The sequence below is a fragment of the Camellia sinensis genome, chromosome 8, assembly GCF_055761805.1.
Source record: "Camellia sinensis isolate YWXY chromosome 8, ASM5576180v1, whole genome shotgun sequence".
Taxonomy (NCBI): domain Eukaryota; kingdom Viridiplantae; phylum Streptophyta; class Magnoliopsida; order Ericales; family Theaceae; genus Camellia; species Camellia sinensis.
Window position 1 is genome coordinate 137423664 of NC_138968.1, and position 21044 is coordinate 137444707.

A 21044-nucleotide genomic window follows, 5' to 3' on the forward strand; every position below is an offset into this window, starting at 1 on the left:
TTGGACATGGACAAGTCCAAGTAGCTCGGTTTTAACTCATTATTTTTGAAACTTGGGTCTGTTTGGTAACCATTTTATTTTCAGTTTTCAGTTTATATTTACAAAAATTTTAAAAATTATCATAAAAATTTGTTTGATAACTTTTTTAATTTATAAATGGTTGTCTTAGTTTATAAATTTGAGGAAAAAAAGTAAACTCAAAAAATGAGTTTACATTAGTTTTTAAACAGAAATTTAAAAATTTGACTAACAATTTTTATTTCCGTCAATTTTTTTTAATAATTTTTTCATTAATTTTTTTTTCAATTATAATGTGTATGATCCCATTGTCATAAATAATAAAAAATAAATATAAATATTTTAGGTGTGAGCAATCATATTTTTTAGTTTATGTTTTTAAAATTTTTCAAATATTTTGTTCAAACCAAACGTGTTTGTAGTTTATGTTTTTCTAAAAATAAACAAAAATCAGTTTATAAAATTTTTGTAAACATAAACCAAAAACGTAAACGTTACCAAACGCTATCGAAAACCAGTATTTGTTAACTTTTTTTTTGTAAACAGAAACCAAAAACCAATATTTGTTAACTTTTTTTTGTGTTTATTTTTGTTAATCTTGGAATTGAAAAGTATTTATTAAATGAATGGATTGGATATGTTTGAAATTGGGGACAAATAACTAATTTAATGTTTTTATATAGATTAATGATTATATTTAAAAATGACTCAAGTTTGAAAGGTCTTAAACCAATTAAATCACATCGAACCAATACGTTTCAATCGGTTTGTTTGATGCGGTTTGATAGGAAAAGTGATTTATATCGATATTCAAAATAATAAAACCGATATTATCGGTTCGGTGAAAATTTTTACCTAAATATCGACCCTACCGAACCGATTACATCCCTAGCAACAAGGATTATTTTGGGAAGATGATTTTTTTAGTGGTTTTTTTTTAAAATTTTTTTTATAAAAAGATGTGAAAAAAATAAAGAGAATAATTAATTTTTTGTAGTGATTTTTTAACTTTTAAACTATTTTAATAGGCCTAACTGAACAATTCTCAATTAAGTGTTACTTTTTTTCATAAATTTTTTATTTAGATACGTCAATATAAATGAATATAATGATAATAGGACTCAATAAAATTTTTTTTTTTAAATGTAAATAGGACTTATTTTGTCTATATTTATTTTAATGAAATATACTTTATAAATCCCTTATTAGTGAAATTTTATACTGTGTTTGACTTTTATATTTATGGAGAGAAAAAGAGGAAGGAAATAAACAAAGATAGATAAAGAAAAATAAGTAGAAACTATATGCATATTTTTTAAATTAAAAAAAATCTTTTATTTTCTTTTTTTCTTCGCAAATCACCCCACAAATCTAAAGTTAAAACACAACCTATATACATTAGGTATTGGGTATAATGGTTAAGCCAAATGATTATTACTCCTAATCAAGGAAATTGAAAATGTAATAATGTTTCTTGATGTCATTTTTATTTGCATATGTACATGACCTAGAAAATTATTAAATCAATCCTAAGATTATTGAGAAATTATCATGTTATTCTTATAATATTGTGAAGTTTTTGTAACCACGTTATGAAAATTTTATTACTCCTAAGGGATTTTTGTAAATGATTATTACTCCTAATCAAGGAAATTGAAAATGTAATAATGTTTCTTGATGTCATTTTTATTTGCATATGTACATGACCTAGAAAATTATTAAATCAATCCTAAGATTATTGAGAAATTATCATGTTATTCTTATAATATTGTGAAGTTTTTGTAACCACGTTATGAAAATTTTAAGAGAATTGAAAATAAAGTTATTTTTCACATTGACTTAAAGTTTTTTTTTTTCTTTTTTTTTATTAATGACTTAGTCTTCCCAAAGAAAAAAAGGTCTCAAACCATTCTTTCTATTTTTTTAATATATATATATATATATATTTAAAAAAGTGAAAAAAAAAAAATTCAAACGATTGTACGTTGGCTATTTGAATTCGGTCTAGCAATCCTCTTTTCATATTTTGGTGGGTTTGGGGTAGGTTGGGTTTTTTTTTTTTTTTTTTGTTTATTATTATTTTTTATAGTGATTTATATATATATATATTTAAAATTAAAACAAATTTATGTATTTAAGAAATTAATAAAAATAAATTATTTGTTGGTGTGGAAGGTAGAGGATTCTCCACAGGGAATGTGAGATGAGATGGTCCTTCTTGTACTCTGCAAAGAAAAACCAATTGGTCAGTGATCGCTCCCAACAAGATTTGGTCGGGAGGACCCTCCGATGATCAAGTTAGACATGAGATCAGCTGTATAATATTTATTTATGGAAATATGTTTTGTACCTCTTCTCTTTTTGTTTTATGCTTCCATTTGTTTTTCCTTACTTTCCCTTTTATAGCGTTGTAGTCCTCGCCCTGGCCGTTGGATTGGCACCTTCATCTAAGGATACTGGTTATCGACAGACTTTGGTCGAGGCCAAGTTGCTTTGATCTTTTGCCGTTGGATTGCTTTGTTGTGTGCGGTTCAGATTATGTCAAGCTTCTTAGGGATAGCCTACCAATTGCCTCATTCGTCCGATCATGTTCATCGGACAACCATTTTGTTTATTCGGGCTAGGCCTATGCACCTATCTTTGGCAACCATGATCTTCACCGTTCGTTGTGGATTAATCTAACGGCCTTCTTACATTTTGTAGATTTTCTTCTAGAAGGCAATTTTGTTCAGGCTTTAGTCACGTGACATTGTTCCTTTTCCTATCGGACCCATCAATGGTTTGGGCCTCCCACGATTTCAGGTTGCTGGGTTGGACTTGACTTTTTGGTTTTTGGGCTTCACATGTTTGGTCCTTGGGCCAATATTTTCACCTCTCCACAGTTGGTAAGTCAAAAAATTTAATATAACATTTTACTTTTTTAACTGATGAGTAGCTTATAGGTAAATTATATTTATCTCATTTGAGATTTAAAAAAAATACAGTCAACCCCATACTTTTAACATAATTAGATTAACCACCCTTTTAGTATGATTAAAGGAACTGAAGTTAATACTAATAATAGGTAAATATTGAAATAAATAAAGATAAATATAGAGAAAATTAGTTTAAAGTCTCTATCCCATTTTTAGTAATGGAAAAGATCCACAATATTATTTTGTGATGTCTAAGGTCCTTCAAACCAACACCCATATATCACAGAGAAATTGACATACTAGAGAGCAACTCTCACCCCACGCCTCACTCACTCTGTCTCTCTCTACAACACTTTCTCCATATCCAAACCCCAATCCTTCTTTGCTTCCAACAAATTCTTCACTACCAAAGCTTCGCTAAGCGAGAGCCAGAATGAGGTCGCCGAGCCCTCCTCTGTTTCCAAATTGTTCAATAATGATGATGACTTGCTTAACCGAGTCTTTGCATCGAAAGATGCGAATGAAGCCTTGGATTTGATCATAGAAAACTCGAATCCAAGTGGTGGTGGTGGTGTTGTGAGCGGTTTAATTGTGGTTCGATTATATCTGCTGCGTTTGATCGGAACAATGTTGACTTGGCATTGTTAGTTTTCTCCGCCATGTGTTCCAGCTTTAATACTAGTACATAATATGCACTTGTGTTTCCCAAATTTGGAACTGAAAGTAGAAGAATTGGTGCTTAAATTAGGTGAATATTGATGTTCTATGTTGTAAATTGTGTTGTTTGTTATTGTAATGCTAAGCCACTGTTGCTTTGAATGCACATTGCTTATCATGATATGAAATTATTAAATTCAATTAAAAGTATCTAATTTTTATTTTATTTTATTCATTCGCTTATTAATCATAGTGAGATGATCAAGATACAATACAGTACTTGAAAAGGGAGAAAGATGTGGTTTAACTTGGTACTTGTCATCAATTAGCATAGTATTCTGTGGATGGATATTATTTTTCGCCTTTCTTTCTTGGCAACCAAACAAACTTTATTCTTTATGGTTCACTTGAAATCCAAAGAAAATTCAGAGAAATTCTCTGAAAATCCAAAGAAAATCTCTGGACTGGAATTCAAAGAATTTCTCTGGCTTTCCCAGAATTTCTTTGAAAAGAAATTATCTGCCATGTTTAATTTTCTATGCCATGTGTAGTTTTTTTTGGCATGTTTAATTTGGTTTGCCATGTGTAATTTTCTTTGGTTTCAACTCAGAGAAATTCTTGCGAAAACTAAAAAAATTCTTTGGAATCATGAGAAAATCTCTAGACTGCCATCCAGAGAAATTCTCTAGAAAGTCGAGAGAAATTCTTTGAATCGAATTTTCTCTGAATTGATGTTGAGGGACCTTGGACATTATGAAAATATTGGTGTCCTTTATGTTATAAAATCTTGGGGTTTTTTTTTTTAAGGTCCCTTGTGTTAAGTTTTATTATTGGCAATCCCATTTGACAAGGATTTCTTTAAGAAGTTGATTTTCTTCCAAAACTAGGATTACTTTTGAATTTCTATAAGTAATTGGATTTCTTCCAAAACTAGGATTACTTTTGGATTTTCTATAAATAGTTGGTTTTCTCCCAAAACTATTGAATTCCTCCCAAAACTATTGAATTCCTCCAGATCTTCTTTTTGGTTTTTAAGGTTTATATCTGGGGATATTTTGTTAGTTTTCTTTGATGTTTTATTGAGTATTCAATTCATGGTTTAAAGAGAGTACATCAAAGGTTTTTTTTGTTATATACAAGAGAGAGAGAGTTATTCTTCGGTGGATTCTGAAGAATTCGAGTCTGAAGCTTTGGTGGATTCCGGAGTGGCTCATCGTCAAGACAATTCCGAGGTGAAAACGGGGTTGGAAGAGACACATAGAGGTTGGTTCAATTAGGGCGTGGATTCGCTAGGTAATTGAAAGTATACCTGTGTAATTCCTTTAAATCTTCTTAGTGGATTGTTTTATGGCTGTTGCCCGTGGTTTTTTAATCACAGTTGGAGGTGTCCAATTGTGGTTTTTCTACGTAAAATCGTTGTGCCGATTTGTCTTTTATTGTTTGATTGGGATTGTTATATTCTGCTTAAAATTGGTACATAATCACAAATTAACATCTAGGGTTTCTAGATTTTTCACCTTGTATTAAGATTTTATACCATAAAGGACATCTAATATTTTCATAATGTTTAAGGTCCCTCAAGTTGATCCAGAGAAAATTAGTCCAGAGAAATTCTCTGAGTTGAAAATGTTGAGAATAGATTGATGACAATTCTGGGAAGGAAATGATCATGAAGGGCAAAGCTTGTGATTCAACATCACATCAGAGGGTGGTTTGGAGATGCAACATGACATAAAGGTTGACGATGGAAAATTCTCAAAACCAGAGAAATTTCCCTTTACAACCCAGAGAAAATTGAGAAATAGATAATTCCTTTCATGATGATTTTAATACCTTTTAGAGAAAATTTCCCTTTAACATGATCATCTAAATACTATAGATGATTTTAATTGAGAAATAGATTGATTGACAGTTTCACATCACAATATGACAATTCCTTTCGTTGGGGAAAAAATTTGATAAACGGACAAAACAACCTTGGTCACCCATAACCAACATAGCTCAAGACCATCTCTTTTCAATCCTCCTACTCTTACCCATAGATTCAATCCTCTCTGTTGCCATGACGTGCAACAGATTCAGGTCTTTCACTTACTCTGATTCCCTCTGGGAATCCATCTGCAGGAGGGATTGGGGTTCCACTTCTATTGATGCTATCAAATCTGCTTGAGGACTTGTGCAATCTGATATGCTCATAGAAGATCAACCCGGAGAAATTTCAATTCAAACCATAGAATTTCTCTAGATCAATCCAAAGAAAATCCAGTTTAAATGCGAAAATTTCTCTAGACCAACCCAGAGAAATTTTAGTTCAAACCAGACTGATTAGAGAAATTTTCTGGATTGAAACTAGAGAAATTCTCTCTATTTGCAGCAGAGTTATATTTTTATGAACAGACCTTGGTGATTGTACATTGATCCAGGAAATTTATCTGACCTCACAAATTTCTCTAAGTTCGAATAAACCAGTTTCACTTTGACTCACTCAATACAGCAAGTGACTCACCCAATACTGCAACAGTCGTGCTTGTATGAAGCCTCCCATCAGGTTGATAGTTTGGCAAAGAGATCTGCCTAAACACCTCATTGCCCATATCAAATGCCACAATCAAGATCCCAAAACCATGCTCCTTTGCTGGATCAAATGCAACCCAATGAACAACCCCATTCACAAACACAGACCACGTATTTATAGAAAGTTCAAAGCCCATAGTAATTTCATATTCAAGTTTTTGCTGCACAAATCTTCTCCTCACACCCAAACCCTTCTCTTCTATCTCCTCTTCCCCAAACCCCTCTGACCCCGAACCCACCTCTCTCTCAGCTTGCAATCTTCTTTGACATTAGATGCCCAATTTCAAAACCCTTCCTCATCAGACACTGACGCCGACACGGGCGGAGTGTCCGCTCCTCCGAAGAAGAGCAGCTGGTCCATGCATATGTATATATTTTCAAATCTGACACTGCAGAGAGAGAGAGAGTTGATCAGAAGCTTGCTGCCATGGTTGCGCGTGGTGTTGAGGTTGGTGTTGGTCGATGCTTCGCAGTGGTGCTGGCTCGGTACAGAGGGAGAGAGAGTTGTTTGTCCATAGCTTCCGATGGTAGCTCTTCGTTTAGATCGGGCACAGAAGGAGAGACAAAGAGGGGATATGTTTAGGGACCTTAGACATTAAAAAATAACTTTGTGGATCTCTTCCATTATGAAAAGTGGGAGGGGGACCCTAGACTAATTTTCCCTAAAATCTTAATATTAGTGATCTTAAAAAAAATTTCCATAAATATATATAGTAGGAAATAAATGATAGTATTATTTTTTCATTTATACAACTGACAAATTATTGATAAAAAATAACTTAAATTTTATATGAATTAAAACCTTAAGATGTATATACAATTATGTCAAAAGTATAAGAATAATTATATTTTTCTAAATTTAAGGAAGAGGGAATGTAATTTACCCAAAGTTTATAGACTTTTTAAAACTTGTATCCAAACCCACAGATAATCTATGATTTGTTAGGGCTTCATCACGTGACTAACTAATCCAATTTGAACAATTGGTGATGGGGAAACCAAATGTCCCAACAGAGTTGGGTGGATTGCAATAAGGGTTGTTTTGGAAAAATGATCTTATTTTTATAAAAAAATAATTGAGTTGATTGGGAATCCAAATGACCTAACAGGGTTGGGTTGATTGCAATAAGGATTGTTTTTGGAAGATGATTTTTTTCATGTTTTTATTTATTTATAAAAAGATGTGTAAAAAAATAAAGAGAATAATTAATTTTTTGTAGTGATTTTTAATTTTCAGCCCATTTTAATAGGCCTAACTGGAAAATTCTCAATTAAGTGTTGCTTTTTTCATAAAATTTTTATTTAGATAGGTCAATATAAATGAATATAATGATAGGAGGACTCAATAATTTAATTTTTTTTTTTAAATGTAAAGAGGACTTATTTTGTCTATATTTATTTTAATGAAACATACTTTATAAATCCTTTATTGGTGAAATTTTATACTGTGTTTGACTTTTATATTTATGGAGAGAAAAAGACAGGAAAGAAACAAAGATAGATAAAGAAAAATAAAGTAGAAACTATATGCATGTTTTTTAAATTAAAAAAGAAATCTTTTATTTTCTTTTTTTTTCTTCGCAAATCTCTCCGCAAATCTAAGTTAAAACACAACCTACATAGTGCATACATTAGGTATTGGGTATAATGGTTAAGCCAAATGATTGTTACTCCTAATCAAGGAAATTGAAAATGTAATAATGTTTCTTGATCTTATTTTTATTTGCATATGTACATTACCTAGAAAATTATTAAATCAATCCTAACCACTCTGTAGTTATGAATAAAAATAAAAAAAAATAAAAAATCCTAACCACTCTGTAGTTGTAGCATATTTCGATTGACATATAAGGTGATGGCACAGAAATTACTATTTCCTTCAATTTTAGAGCCATAAAACCATCTCTTCAACAAAAAAAAGGCATTTCACAATATCAAAAGCAAAAACAAAAAAAAAAAGACAAAAACAAAAACAAAAAAGCATTTCATCTTCTTCCTAAGCCTGTAGGTCTCAAAATTAAAGGGGACTTGTTTTTCTTATTTACATTTCGTTTGTGTTACACAGTTTGACCTCTTGAATAGTCTTTAGCTTAGCATTTCCAAGGGTTAAGAAGAGAAAAATAAAGAGTAATATAAATGAAAGTCTTATGTGTCCATGAAATTTGTCTTCTTTTTTTTTATATAAAAAAAAAGTGGCTATCAATTCATCATCCATTCCTACAAGATAAAACAGAAAAATCATGGAATGCCAAACCAAGCCATCGCAATTCTTATCCTTATCAGTTATCACTCTATATTTTAAGGATCAAAATGCATACTCTAATGTAATCTCATTCTTGCATCGTCCTCTTTTGGTGATATGCTTTACTGTTTTCTGTTACCTCAGACCTAACTAGAAATATTCATCAATAACAAGTAAACAGTGAAAAGAACTCTGTTTTCAAAGCAGAAACAAGCAAATAATTAGTAGGAAACCCAAAGAAAAATAATAAAAATGTTTTTTTGAAAAAAAGCCATGCTATCTTGGCCACAATATACTTTCTAGTTTTATTGAGGGCTTTGCCAGATAACAGGACTTTTTCAAACTAATGACGGATTCAAGATTATTATTATGGGAGTGCAAAAGTATGTTTGGGGTGCAAATCTTTATATATTTTAATTATTTTAAAATTTCTAATATAATACATGATATTTTTCAATTTTTTAGGAATGCGGTCGCCCCCACCTGTGCCCCCCTGATCTATCCTTGCTTCAAACTAAGGGAATCAAAGATTGCAACATCCATGCTTGCACTGCCAAGAACTTTATGAAGTTAAATGATGGCAAAATTATATGGTTTCTTTTACATTCTTGACAAGTATAATGCAAGCTTTATCTTCAAATCAAATCAATCTACAAAGGTCAAAAGAATCCAAGTTTAGCTACATATGAAGTACTAAAAAGGGAAATTTAGCTATAAACCCCTTTTACCTTCCTTTCATTGTTAAAAGGACTAAGAAAAAAATTATACTTTCTAAACCCCCTCATAATTATAAAGTCTTGCATAAAGGACAAAATTTATTATTTAAATATTTTATAGGACTATTATACCCTCAACTTCTGCATATATAATCAGCTTCGTCATCAACTGTATCATAATCACCATAGTTGCATCTTCCAAGCTTCAGCAGAAGGTCATCGACAAGACGCTGCCATAGTTGCGTCTTCCAAGCTTCAGCAGAAGGTCCTCTCTTCATCTTCATAATCAGCAACGATGTGGCTTTGAGTATGTTGAAATTGAATGAGGATGTCGTTGGAGATTCAAAAGCTAGGGTTTCGGAGCAGATGGAGATTTGGAGTGCGGTGGAGATGGCTCAATTGGAAGCGGAAAAGAAACATGATGAGGTTGTTGATGAGATGCTGGCGATGTTGAATGCGAAGGCTGAAGCTTCGAGATTGAAATAAGTTGAACAGGAGGTTGGGAAGGATGTGGATGAGGAACAGTAGAATATATGTATATATATATATATATATATATATATTTGTGTGTATGAGTGTTGTTGAACACATGTATTCTTTTTCATTGAGATGTGTGATTGTTGATCGAGTTTTAGAAGTTTTTCGTTTCAATTAGATATGTGGATTTGTTGATTAATTTGTTTTGTTTTTGTTTGTTTGTTTGTTTTTTATTTATTTTTGTTGTTTTTTATCTAATTTCATTTGACAGAACCAGAGTAAAATTTTACTCTGGTTCTATTGCTCTGTTTTTTTCATTTGACAGAACCAGAGTAAAATTTTACTTTTGTGTAGAGTCTAACATTTTACTCATTTTTCAGAGTAAAATTTTACTTTTATACAGAGTAAAATTTTACTTTTGTGTAGAGTCTAACATTTTACTAGTTTTTCAGAGTAAAATTTTACTTTTATACAGAGTAAAATTTACTTTTAGTTTCAAAGTGTAACATTTTACTCTTATTCAGAGTAAAATTTTACTTTTATACAGAGTAAAATTTTACTTTCATACAGAGTAAAATTTTACTTGTATACAGAGTAAAATTTTACTCTGAAATATATAGTGAAGATGGCTTAATAGGAGAGCTGATAGATATGAGGGTAATATAGTAAAAGAAACAAGTTTTAAAATATTAGGGGGTTTTGAAAGTACTTATATAATTCTTGTCCTTTTGAAAGACAAATTAGATAGTGAGGGAGCTATCACCAAATCCCCCTACTAAAAACCCCACCTTTGTTGATAACTACATATACAACTGAATCAAAAAAATAAAATAAAAATGGAGCTAACAAATAAGAAGCTTGAACAAACTAGCATTTACTGTCTAAATAAATAAATAAAGAAGAAGAACAAACTAGTATTTACATTGCTATTGATATCTAACTTTGACCAGTGTATTTTGTAGTTCTCAAAAAAACCAAAATTTCAGCATTATATCAGAAACAAGAAGCTAAAAACTTATTAAATGTACACTTGAATCTTGTCTGCTCTTCCTAATCTTCCTTGTTTTATTCAAAGCTAGTGTTTTTCCTCCTCAACCTTACCGTCTTCAGTCAAAAGTTTTTGCATATCACAAGACTTTGCTTGGCCGACCAAGATTTCATTTCCTTCCCCAAGTAAAACCAAGCTAGGAATGTAGGCATGCATACAACCTAATAAATGAACATCATGAAGCCCAAGATCCCTGAGTGGTTGATTCTTGGGATTATATACAATCAATCCACCCCTTGAAGACAAAACAACTTCACCATTTCTCCTCAAGAAAAGTACCTCTCCCATTCCCACCGTATCAATGGTGTATAGTTTGGTTCAAGACTCTACCTTACCATACTCCTTCATCACCCATATAAAACATTTACTCAAAGAAATGTGAGGCTCATGGAACATAACAATTGACTTCCTAAATTCTGCAATAGACAATGTTAAAGGATTCATTTTAACAAGACGTTCCGACAGATTCAACTCTCCAAATACCGCATCTCTCAAATCAAATGACAAAATCAAAGCATTAGACCTATTCTTATCAACCGCGACCCAATTGATGGTTCCATCAATGAAAGCTTGAGATGAATTATAATGTACGAGGTGCATAGGCGCAACAACATGAATGTCTCTCCAAGAACCTAAACGAAGCAAGTAAAGCTCAACCGAAGGGGGCTTTTCAAGCAAAAATGATCAGGACCCTCTTCAAAATAGGTCAATTTCAACACCTTATAGTCTATAGTTTGGGATCAAACCCAAATCCAATAATATGACTGTTGAGTTTGACACATTGGTGGACCCAGAAATAGAACCTTTATTGATAACACTCTAAAACACATAAACTTGTACACAATTACACACTAATACACTTCACTTATCTATTCACACATACATTTAAGCACTCACACTTTGTGTCTTTCTCATACAAGACCTTGAGAGACCTCACACTAGATAGTGCTTGACCACTCACTTTGGACTCATTCTTTTTTCACTCAATTGTATAATTGCTTAGTACATGCACTCATCTCATATTTATACTAGTTAAAGAACTCTTTAGAATACACTCATACTTACCCTACACTCTAAAACAATCTAGATTACTCTAGTACATATTAAAGCTTTTTATTCTTCTCTAAAATATTCTAGAACCTTCTGAAACTTTCTAGATTTCTCTAATTTTCTCCAAACTTCTTTAATGTTCCGGAATCTTCTAGGATATTCTAGAATCTTCCAGATTTCTCTTAGTCTTTCCAGAATCGTCTAGGTCTTTCCGGAGTATTCTAGATTCATGTGGAAACTTCTAGAATATTCTAGATAGAAGATTCTAGAGAGTGAAGAGAGTTAGTGATGACTCTTAACAATGACTAACAGGATCACGAAGCCAATAAGTTGAAATTCTTGGCAATGGAAGAGTCAGTGACTTGTTGATAATTGGGTTCCACAAAATCACATTGTTCATAATACAATACAAATCATCTGAAAGACAGACCAAACCATTACAAGAACTAACAATTCGAAAAGATTTATTGAAACCCCGAAAAGGGAATTGAAGCTCAAAGTGATGCGAATCGAGTGGGTCATCATTGTTACTCCAATGTATACAGTGGTCTTGATGATGGATTTCGGTGTCGGCTAAATGTCTGATGAGTAGAGAATGAGTGTTGTTGGATTCGGAAACAAAAAGGATTCGATTGAGGTATGTGTTGATGAAATTAGGGCTAGTGATTAGAGAACACCATGATTTGGAAACACACCTGAATTGAACGACAGTGTATATTGGTAGTCTTATGAGTATTTCAATCAATAGTTCCTCTTGTAGATTGTCCGGCATGGTTCGAGTTGGAGATTGAGATTTCTTGGAGCTTCTTGAGAGAGAGAGAGAGAGAGAGGGAGGAAGAGAGAGGGAAAGCTTCTTGAATGGGAGAGAGAACAAAGATATGGATAGAGAGGGAAATGTATTTTTGTATGAGTAATGCTACGACCCCAAACAATCTACCAAATGTTTTACTAAACCTCTTACATGGGTGTGAAACCCACACACATATAGATTTGTGTGGGTTCCATACTCATATGAGAAATTTGATAAAACATTTAATAAATTATTTGGGCTTCATAGGATTTTCCTTTTCGTATCCCTGTTATTGCATTAACTTTTGTTTCTGAGTAACAGTCGTTTTTTTTTTTTTTTTTGGGTTAATGGGTAGGGGTCGTTTGGGAGTTGAGATTTTAGTAACTCTTTTGATATTTTTTTGGGGAGGTTTTTGAATGTTGAGTTAAAAGATTTCGGTTGTGTTTGGAGAAGCTCTCCAAACACATTTTTACCCCTTCTTTTGAATGTGTTGTTTGTTTAGAGTTTTCAAAAATTAATTCCACACCCACTTTTGAAAACTCGTTCCAAGGCGGAAAAATTTGGGTTAACTGATTGTCCTCTTGGACGTCTAGCCGGTTGACTGGAACAGTGTTTTTTTTTTTTTTAATTTTATTTTAACAATTGGCACCTATTATTTTTTATATTTTAAATAAAAAAATTTCAGAATTTATTTAATTTTTTTTATGAGTTTTGAATAAAAAAAATTATGAGAATTTTTTTTTTACCAAACGCTACCTTCATTTCACTCACTCAATTTTTTTTTGTTATTTTTTTTACTTTTTAGTAAAAAATAAAAAAATCATTCCAAACATATTTTTTTCATCTCATATTTTAATTAAAAAAAATCTATTCCCAAACAATTCCTAAATTATTCTTACCTCTTCTAAAAAAAAAAAAATCAATTAGTCTTATAATTTTGATATAATTACGTTATTTTTTTTTTAATTTTTTTATAAGCCTAAAGCAACAAAAAAAAAAAATTTAATCTAGATATTTGATATACATTGAAATAAATAAATAAGATCCGCATATTAACATAATTACATTACACCAAGGGGAAAGACTATTACACACCCAGGTGTATACCATATGTACTTATAACTATAGAAGAAAATAATATAATTTCATATTTTTTTAGTCATAACTAAAAAAACAAAAAAACAAAAAAATCATAACCAATCACAAAAAAATTGTAACCATAATTTTGAAATAATGTCATAATTAAAGAAGAAAATTGATCATTATTAAAGAAAAAAATAACATAATTAAAAATACATATAATATGGAGGGTGTATAATAGAATTTTCTTATGTCAAGTCTTTCCAACTCTTTCACTGGTGGCAATTTTGGAAGGTTCAATTTATCTATTGCTATCCGTGGTCATGATTCATTATCGCATCTCCATTGTCATTACTTTCTTAATTTTGTATTGTGTTTTCGCCATTGTATTGTGTTTTCGCCATCTAGTCGGCTCCAAAATTATCAACAACTTTTTTCTTCATCATGCTCAAATCATTAGTAATTTGGTTGTCTAGTTCTAAATACTTCTTATTTGTAAGAACTAAGGTGACGGTTTGAGCTGCTTTTCGAGTTCTTCGATGTCATTGTCTCCACCCAATGTTGTCGCTTTTTTCTAGGTTTCCCTCCATTCTTTTTCTTTTTCTTTCCCACCTTTAGCGAGATTAGTATTTCTAGGATAGTTGGGATTCACAATCCAATCTTATGGAATTGAATGATTAAATACTATTTAGCCTTCATTTTATAAAAATAACAAAATTACTTTATGCATTTATTTCTTGTTAATTACTTTGCTTTACCACTGAAACCAAACTAACTACTCACCAGCAGAATATAACTCAAGGAAGGGGATCCACAGAGGATAAAGGATGCTTCAGTTATACTATTGTGACTCTATCACAAGTCCTGAGAAAACCCGATCGCTAGTCCAACAATAATACATAAATTAATGAAAGTTTTACGAGATTTTACACACAAAATGAAATACAAGGTGGCCTAAGTCTCTGTTCTACGGAGAATAGAAAAAAGGTGAGGCACCAAAAAACAAAAACTAACTCTGTGGATGCAGGAGCTGCTGACAGTCCCACGGCAAAGCTTTCTTTACCTGTTTCTTGGTCCTATTTCCTGCAAAGATCATGTATATTCAACAATAAAATGCAAAGAAAATTGTCACGCAAAGAAACCATAATTACCAAATTCAATATGATTTGGAGTAATTGTACATTGTCTACAAAGTCTATTTATTTTCCAAATTAAAAGATTCGTTCCAGTTTAATTAAATTTTCTAGAATATATTGAACTTCTGTTTACGTATAATTCCTATCATTTTAACAATGAGAACTATCAAAAGTTACGAAAGATTCACCCTGAATTCCCTTTAACTTTCTAAGTGACCACAAAATTGCAATAGTAATAATAATGGATTTAATTATCCCGCACACAGATTCCAATATTTTGGCAAATATGATGTAGTCATCTACAAGCATCAAACGAAAAGATTCAAAATCGAACTCTTTTAACGTTTAAAAGCTACATGAGTTCCAGCAGGACTTTTGATGTTCAAGTTCCAAGCTAGAGCTTCAGCAAATAAATATAATTTGACAAACTAGAAACTTTCCTTCTAATTCCTTTAAAAAGAAGGCTGCGTTTGGTAGCGATTTCAAAATATGATTTGAGAGTAGGAGTTGTATTTTGAGTTTGTGAGTTTTGGAATTATGATTTGAGTATGGAAAATTTGTTTGGTAAAAGAGTTTTAAAAATAGTTTTGAAAAGAGTTTTGAATTCAGTGGCGAATTTTTGATGTGACATATGATATTTAATAAAAAAATTTACAACTCATAACCAAATACACAACTCAAAATTCTATTAAAGCTCATAAAAAATTTTAAAAAATTCAGAAAATATTTTTTTTTGAATATATAAAAATTAACGTGTCAATATATATACTGTTCCGGTCAACTGGCCAGATTTCCCTCTTTCGACCGAGTTTTCAAAATTGAATATGGAATTAACTTTTGAAAATCGTAGACAAATGTCATGTGCAAAATAAGCCCTAGAACTAACGTTCTAGAGCTGTACCAAACACACTGTAAATCTTTCCACAGGAATCCCATAAATTAAATTGCAAGAACTGGGTTGAGAAACATTTCACGACTATCCAATCCAAATTATCACAAATAAAAATTTCTGAGGACCAATCTAAAATTATCATTCAAGATGTTAGAAGGTTTTTTTATTAAATAGTGAGCAAGTCAGCATTATATCTCAGTTTTTTTTTTTTTTGGGGGGGGGGGGGGGAAACACACTGTAAATCTTTCCACAGGAATCCCATAAATTAAATTGCAAGAACTGGGTTGAGAAACATTTCACGACTATCCAATCCAAATTATCACAAATAAAAATTTCTGAGGACCAATCTAAAATTATCATTCAAGATGTTAGAAGGTTTTTTTTATTAAATAGTGAGCAAGTCAGCATTATATCTCAGTTTTTTTTTTTTTTTTGGGGTGGGGGGGGGTGTTGGGGGTGTTGGGGGATAAATGCCAGCATTGCATCTCAGTTATACGCCAATCTCTCCTGTTGGGAAAAAGTTTCATCGGAAAGAAGGGTTAATTTAAAAAAAAAAAAAAAAAAAAAAAAAAAAAAAAAAAAACAGGTCTGATTGCACTGAAAAGGTGCTTGAAATAATTTTTAAAAATTAAGTAGCAGATAGGAATTGGTTCAAAATTGTTTCATAATCCTAGAATGTAAATCGAATGAGTCGAACTCCTGTGATGAGAAAATCGAATGGTAAGAAAGTTACTTCGAAAGGAGGAATGAAATGAAGCAAAGCTATTTGACTCGTTTTTAAGTACAAGTGACTCAAGTTTGGAGGACCAAACTTTCTAAGGGGGAGAGATTGTGACAACCCCGCCACGTATAATATTTTATATTTGGTTAATTAAGGAGATTTGGGATTTTAATTAGTCGTTATCCTAATTTAGTTTGGGATTTATGATAATTGTGGAATCTGATTCGTATATGATTCTTTTAAAGATTTATTTTGCAATTAGAAATTAAGGGTCCAAATGACTTAAGGACGTGAAATTAAGAAGTTGAATCAATTTAATTTTTAATTACGGACCCATTTGGGAGTTTAATTAAATATTCGATTCAGTTTAGTAGAATTGAGATTCGATTACTTAGGTCTGAATTGGAGTTAATTAGGTTAATTAAATTATGAGGATTGAGAATTGTGATTATTATGAATTAAATTTATTTATGGGGTGTCCAATTTGAATATGTAATTTATTGACGGAAATTTGGAATCTGATTAGAAATTGAAGGCCTAAATGGTTTGAGAAATCAAAATTGATGATGACAATAAGTTTAATTTAATATTTGGACCCTTTTGGGAGTTTGATTAAAAAAAAAAAAAAATATGATTCAGATTAATAAATTTAAATATTATTAATTGGGCTCTAAAGGAAGTCAAATTAGACTAATTAAATTAAGTGGGATTTGGGATTAGTCATGATTGATTTAATTATGTGTTAATCAAGATTTATTAAGACTAAGTGTTGCTTAGTTAAATTAATTTTGATCATACAGTAAATTGTAGAATAATCTAGAATTGGGTGTGTTTGTGGGTGTGTGTGTGTTGAGAAAATCTGGATGTGAAAAGAAGCCTGTGTGTGTGTTTATTCATTGTTCATACGTTGTATTAGATAGAGCCCATTGAATTCATTCTTTGACATTCAGGAAGAGAGCTTGAGCCGTAAAGAGAGAAAGGCCCAGAGAGAGAGAGAGAGAGAGAGAGAGAGAGAGAGAGAAGGAACTCAAGGCTTGAGAATTGAAGGAAGAACAAAGGAGAAGAGGGTTTTGTGGGATACAAAGAGTCAAGCAAAAAAAAAAATTGTGGAAAAATCATCATAAGGTAAGAAATTTCATCTTTTTTTTAGTATAGTTAAAATAATCTAGACATAAATTGATTCAAGATGGATTTTTAGAGGATTAAAAATGAAGATTTGAAGATTAATTATTTAAATTGGGTTTTACATATTTTGAGTTAAAGATGATGAAATTTTTCTATTTTAGATCTATTATGATTTGGGTTTGATTGTTGAGTTTTATACTCTCAATCAGTTTCTATGAGTGTTTTACATGTAGAAAAATGATCAATTTGATGGTTGTTTTGGAGATTAAGATTTGGGTTAATCTAGGGTTTGAATGTGATGTAAAAATTAGGAAATTTATATGTTGAAATTGACTTGATAAATGGTAGATTGGGTATCTCTATGTTCTATGGAGGAATTTTATAAATGATTGAAGTGGTTTTACTTAAGTTGTTGAGTTTATGAAAATGTTGATTTTTGACTTTTGTAGTTAATTGATGGTGGTATTGTGCATATAAATTGATTGGATATTTAAAAAGTTTATTAGCTCAAAAAAAAATGTACAAAGGATGGGTGTTGTGGAGATTGGATAAGAAGTTTGTTTGGGTGACTTGAAGTTGGAGGAGTTCTTTAGCTTGTCATTCCATAGCATGTCTTATTTAGGATAAATTTTGTAGATGTTGTAATTTTCATTGAAAGTTTTTCCTTAATTTTAGATCCTATTTACCAATTGTTAGGACTGGAGGGAGGCGCCTCTACACCTCTTGGGAATTAATTCGTAGAGTTTCAATCTATGCTTTTGCTAATTTGGAGGTGAGTATACTTACCATGGAAATTACCTTACCTCTATTTTTATTACAAAGTTTGAAAATAATTTTTTGAATTAAAGGAAGTGAATGATACATTTCATCATGATATATGTATAAAAAGAAAATCTATAAATTTATTGAGGCCAAGGGTTGAGTTTTAATAAAGATATGATTTCATTTGTATAATGAAGCATTAATTTTTTTTTTATGAGAATTTATTTAAGTTGAGTCTTTCAAATTTTATGATGATGATGATTGAATGACAGTGAAATGTTATGTGAGGGTATTTATTTTATTGATCATATAACCGAATATAGCCTTTGGGGCCACAAGGGCCAAAATGCTTTGGGGTCCTGGGGACCGAAATGTTCTAAGGACCATAAGGGTCGTTGTATGTATAAGGGGTCCTGGGGACCGAAACATTGAAACAAGAATTGAAGTGCTATGATGACATGAGCTATGTTCCTATGGTTATGTTTTGGGTAACGGTACCGTCACCACCTAAGTCGCGAGGTAACGCGACCCTAAGGCTATGTAGTGGATTGTATGATGGACAGGAAATCTTAATGTATTGAAAAGTTATATTTTTTGTTTACTTTCATTATCCAAATGTATTTTTTTTTTCTACCTTATGAGATTCCTTGGAAAAATCTTGATAACGTTTTATGAAAATTGTATTTCATCATTTTTATTTTTATTTTGTATAAATTTAAGTCCAATTAAGCTCTTATGTTTAGTATCTTTATTTTGAACCCTATTGGTAGGAGCAAGTTTTATAACTCCATGGTATTGGTATACTCATTGGGCTTTAGCTCATTCTTTTAAATAATTTTTTTCAGATTCATAGACTTTTGTGTGGCTCGCCTCAACTTGGAAGACTAGAATTTTTTTGAAGGATCACAGGTGGGCATCTTGTGGTTGAGGTTTTGTTTAGGGTCATTCTAGGATGTAAGCTTACCCTTTTTTTTTATGAAGGAGGTTGATTGTAAATATTGCTTATGAAGTTGGATGTATTGATGGATTCGTGATTAGTATGTATTATATTTTTTTGGGGAGGAAATGCTTGGGAACTATCTTGTAGCATGATAATACTTTTTTTGTCTTTGAATAGATCATCTCATATATGTTAGGCAATTGAAAGGTCTTATGCACTTTTGGTGATGTGGTGATGTGATGTAAGAATTATACAAGAATTGTGCTGTAAAGGTGCTATAGCGTTTGAGGTGCACCCTCTTGGCAGGGTTTTGCCTTGCCAAGATTGGGTCGTTACAATGATTCAGTCATACTATTAATTATGACTCCATCACAATTCCTGAGAAAACCCGATCACTACTCAAACGATAATGCATAGATTAATGAAAGTTTAAGAGGTTTTATAAACGAAATGAAATAAAAGGAGGCCTTTCTAAGTCTCTGTTCTACAGAGAAAACAAAAAGGGTGAGGCATCAAAAAACAAAAGCTAACTCTGTGGAAGTTATGCAGGAGCTGAGGACAGTCCCGCAGCAGAGCTTTCCTCACCTGTTTCTTTGTCTGTCCCTGTGAAGATCATGAATAGGTTGTATTGAATCAGATTCAACAATTAAGTGCAAAAAAATTATATCATGCAAAGAAACCATAATTACCGAATATAATATGATTTTGAGTAATTCTACATTGTCTACAAAGACTATTTATTTACGAAATTAAGAGTTGCATTCTGGTTTAATTAAATTTCCTAGAATGTATTGAACTTCTCTTTACCTATAATTCATAATTCCCATCATTTTAACAAAGAGAACTATCAAAATTCGAAAGTTTCAAAACATTTTCTCTGACATCACTTTTGGAAGTTCCTATCAAATGAATGATTTGAAAGCGATTTTTTTTTAAGGTTTAAAAGCTCTATATGAGTTGCAGGAGGACTATTGATGCTCAAGTTCCAAGCTAGAGCTTCAGTAAATAAACATAATTTGGGAAACCAGATAGTTCCCTTTAAAAATTAAAACTTTCCAGAGAATCCCATAAATTAAATTGCAAGAACTGGGTTGAGAAACATTTCACGACTATCCAATCCAAATTATTACAAACAAAACCAATCCAAAAATTACCATTTCAAGATGTTAGAAGATCTTTCCATTAAATAGTGAGCAAGTCAGCATTGAATCTCAGCTATAAACCAATCTCTCCAGCGGAGCGAAAGTTACCTTGGATGGAAAGGATAATTTTACAAAAACAGGTCTGATTACAATGAAAAGGTGTTTTGGTTCACAATTGTTTCATGATCCTAGAATGTAGAATACAAGCACTAAATTACATTTTTGTTTTTCAAGTTCATTAGCAAGCAAACGCCACGAGGACGTATATGGGCTCCCTCCAAAAAATCTCCACACTGAGAACGCAACAATTTTGAGTAACCAAAGCCCCGTATGCATCTTCATAAAACTAGCCACAGGTTAATTAACTGCGGATCACAATTATCTAATTCTCAACGCTTATCATGAAAACCACCACCCCCACCAAACAGGGCTGATCTAGTAAATATAAATTCAGCCATCCAAGAAATAGATTGCAGTGACAATAACATCATCACAGATATAAATGGTAAAGCAATACTTTAAACATAGAATCTACAGGATGACAAATGAACCAAAAGTATAAAAATATCAGAGTCGAATACATATTTCTTGAAAGAAGACTTCACTACACATATCCAGTTCAATACTATATGCAAACAGGTAACTAATAAAGGAATGGCTTTACCACAATGCCTCCACTTCTATCATTTTCCCACTCCCACCTTTCCCTGCTTCCTTGTCTTGACCTTGACCTTGAGCTTTCGTCCTACCCAAAACCCT

At 31.7% G+C, this 21044-nt stretch overlaps 2 protein-coding genes and 1 long non-coding RNA gene across 3 annotated transcripts in view; 1 reads left to right on the forward strand and 2 right to left on the reverse strand.

Annotated features, from left to right (window-relative positions):
* Positions 1-10965: 10965 nt before the first annotated feature.
* Positions 10966-12469, reverse strand: LOC145798096 (putative F-box protein At1g47765). The gene is made up of 4 exons (XM_082885565.1): positions 12241-12469; positions 12008-12114; positions 11394-11466; positions 10966-11279 (listed from the first exon to the last, which is right to left on the reverse strand). The coding sequence occupies exons 1-4, from the start codon at positions 12467-12469 to the stop codon at positions 10966-10968; spliced, it is 723 nt and encodes a 240-aa protein (XP_082741691.1).
* A 1920-nt stretch (positions 12470-14389) lies between these two features.
* Positions 14390-21044, reverse strand: part of LOC114276196 (F-box protein CPR1-like) — a 113864-nt gene continuing 107209 nt past the window's right edge. The window contains exon 3 of the mRNA XM_082883572.1: positions 14390-14650. The gene's annotated coding sequence lies outside the window, so the exon portion shown is untranslated. The remainder of the gene's footprint in view (positions 14651-21044) is intronic.
* LOC145797148 (uncharacterized) lies at positions 16342-19343 on the forward strand. The gene is made up of 3 exons (XR_014338312.1): positions 16342-17441; positions 18138-18213; positions 19049-19343. It is a non-coding gene; the product is annotated as an uncharacterized LOC145797148 (long non-coding RNA).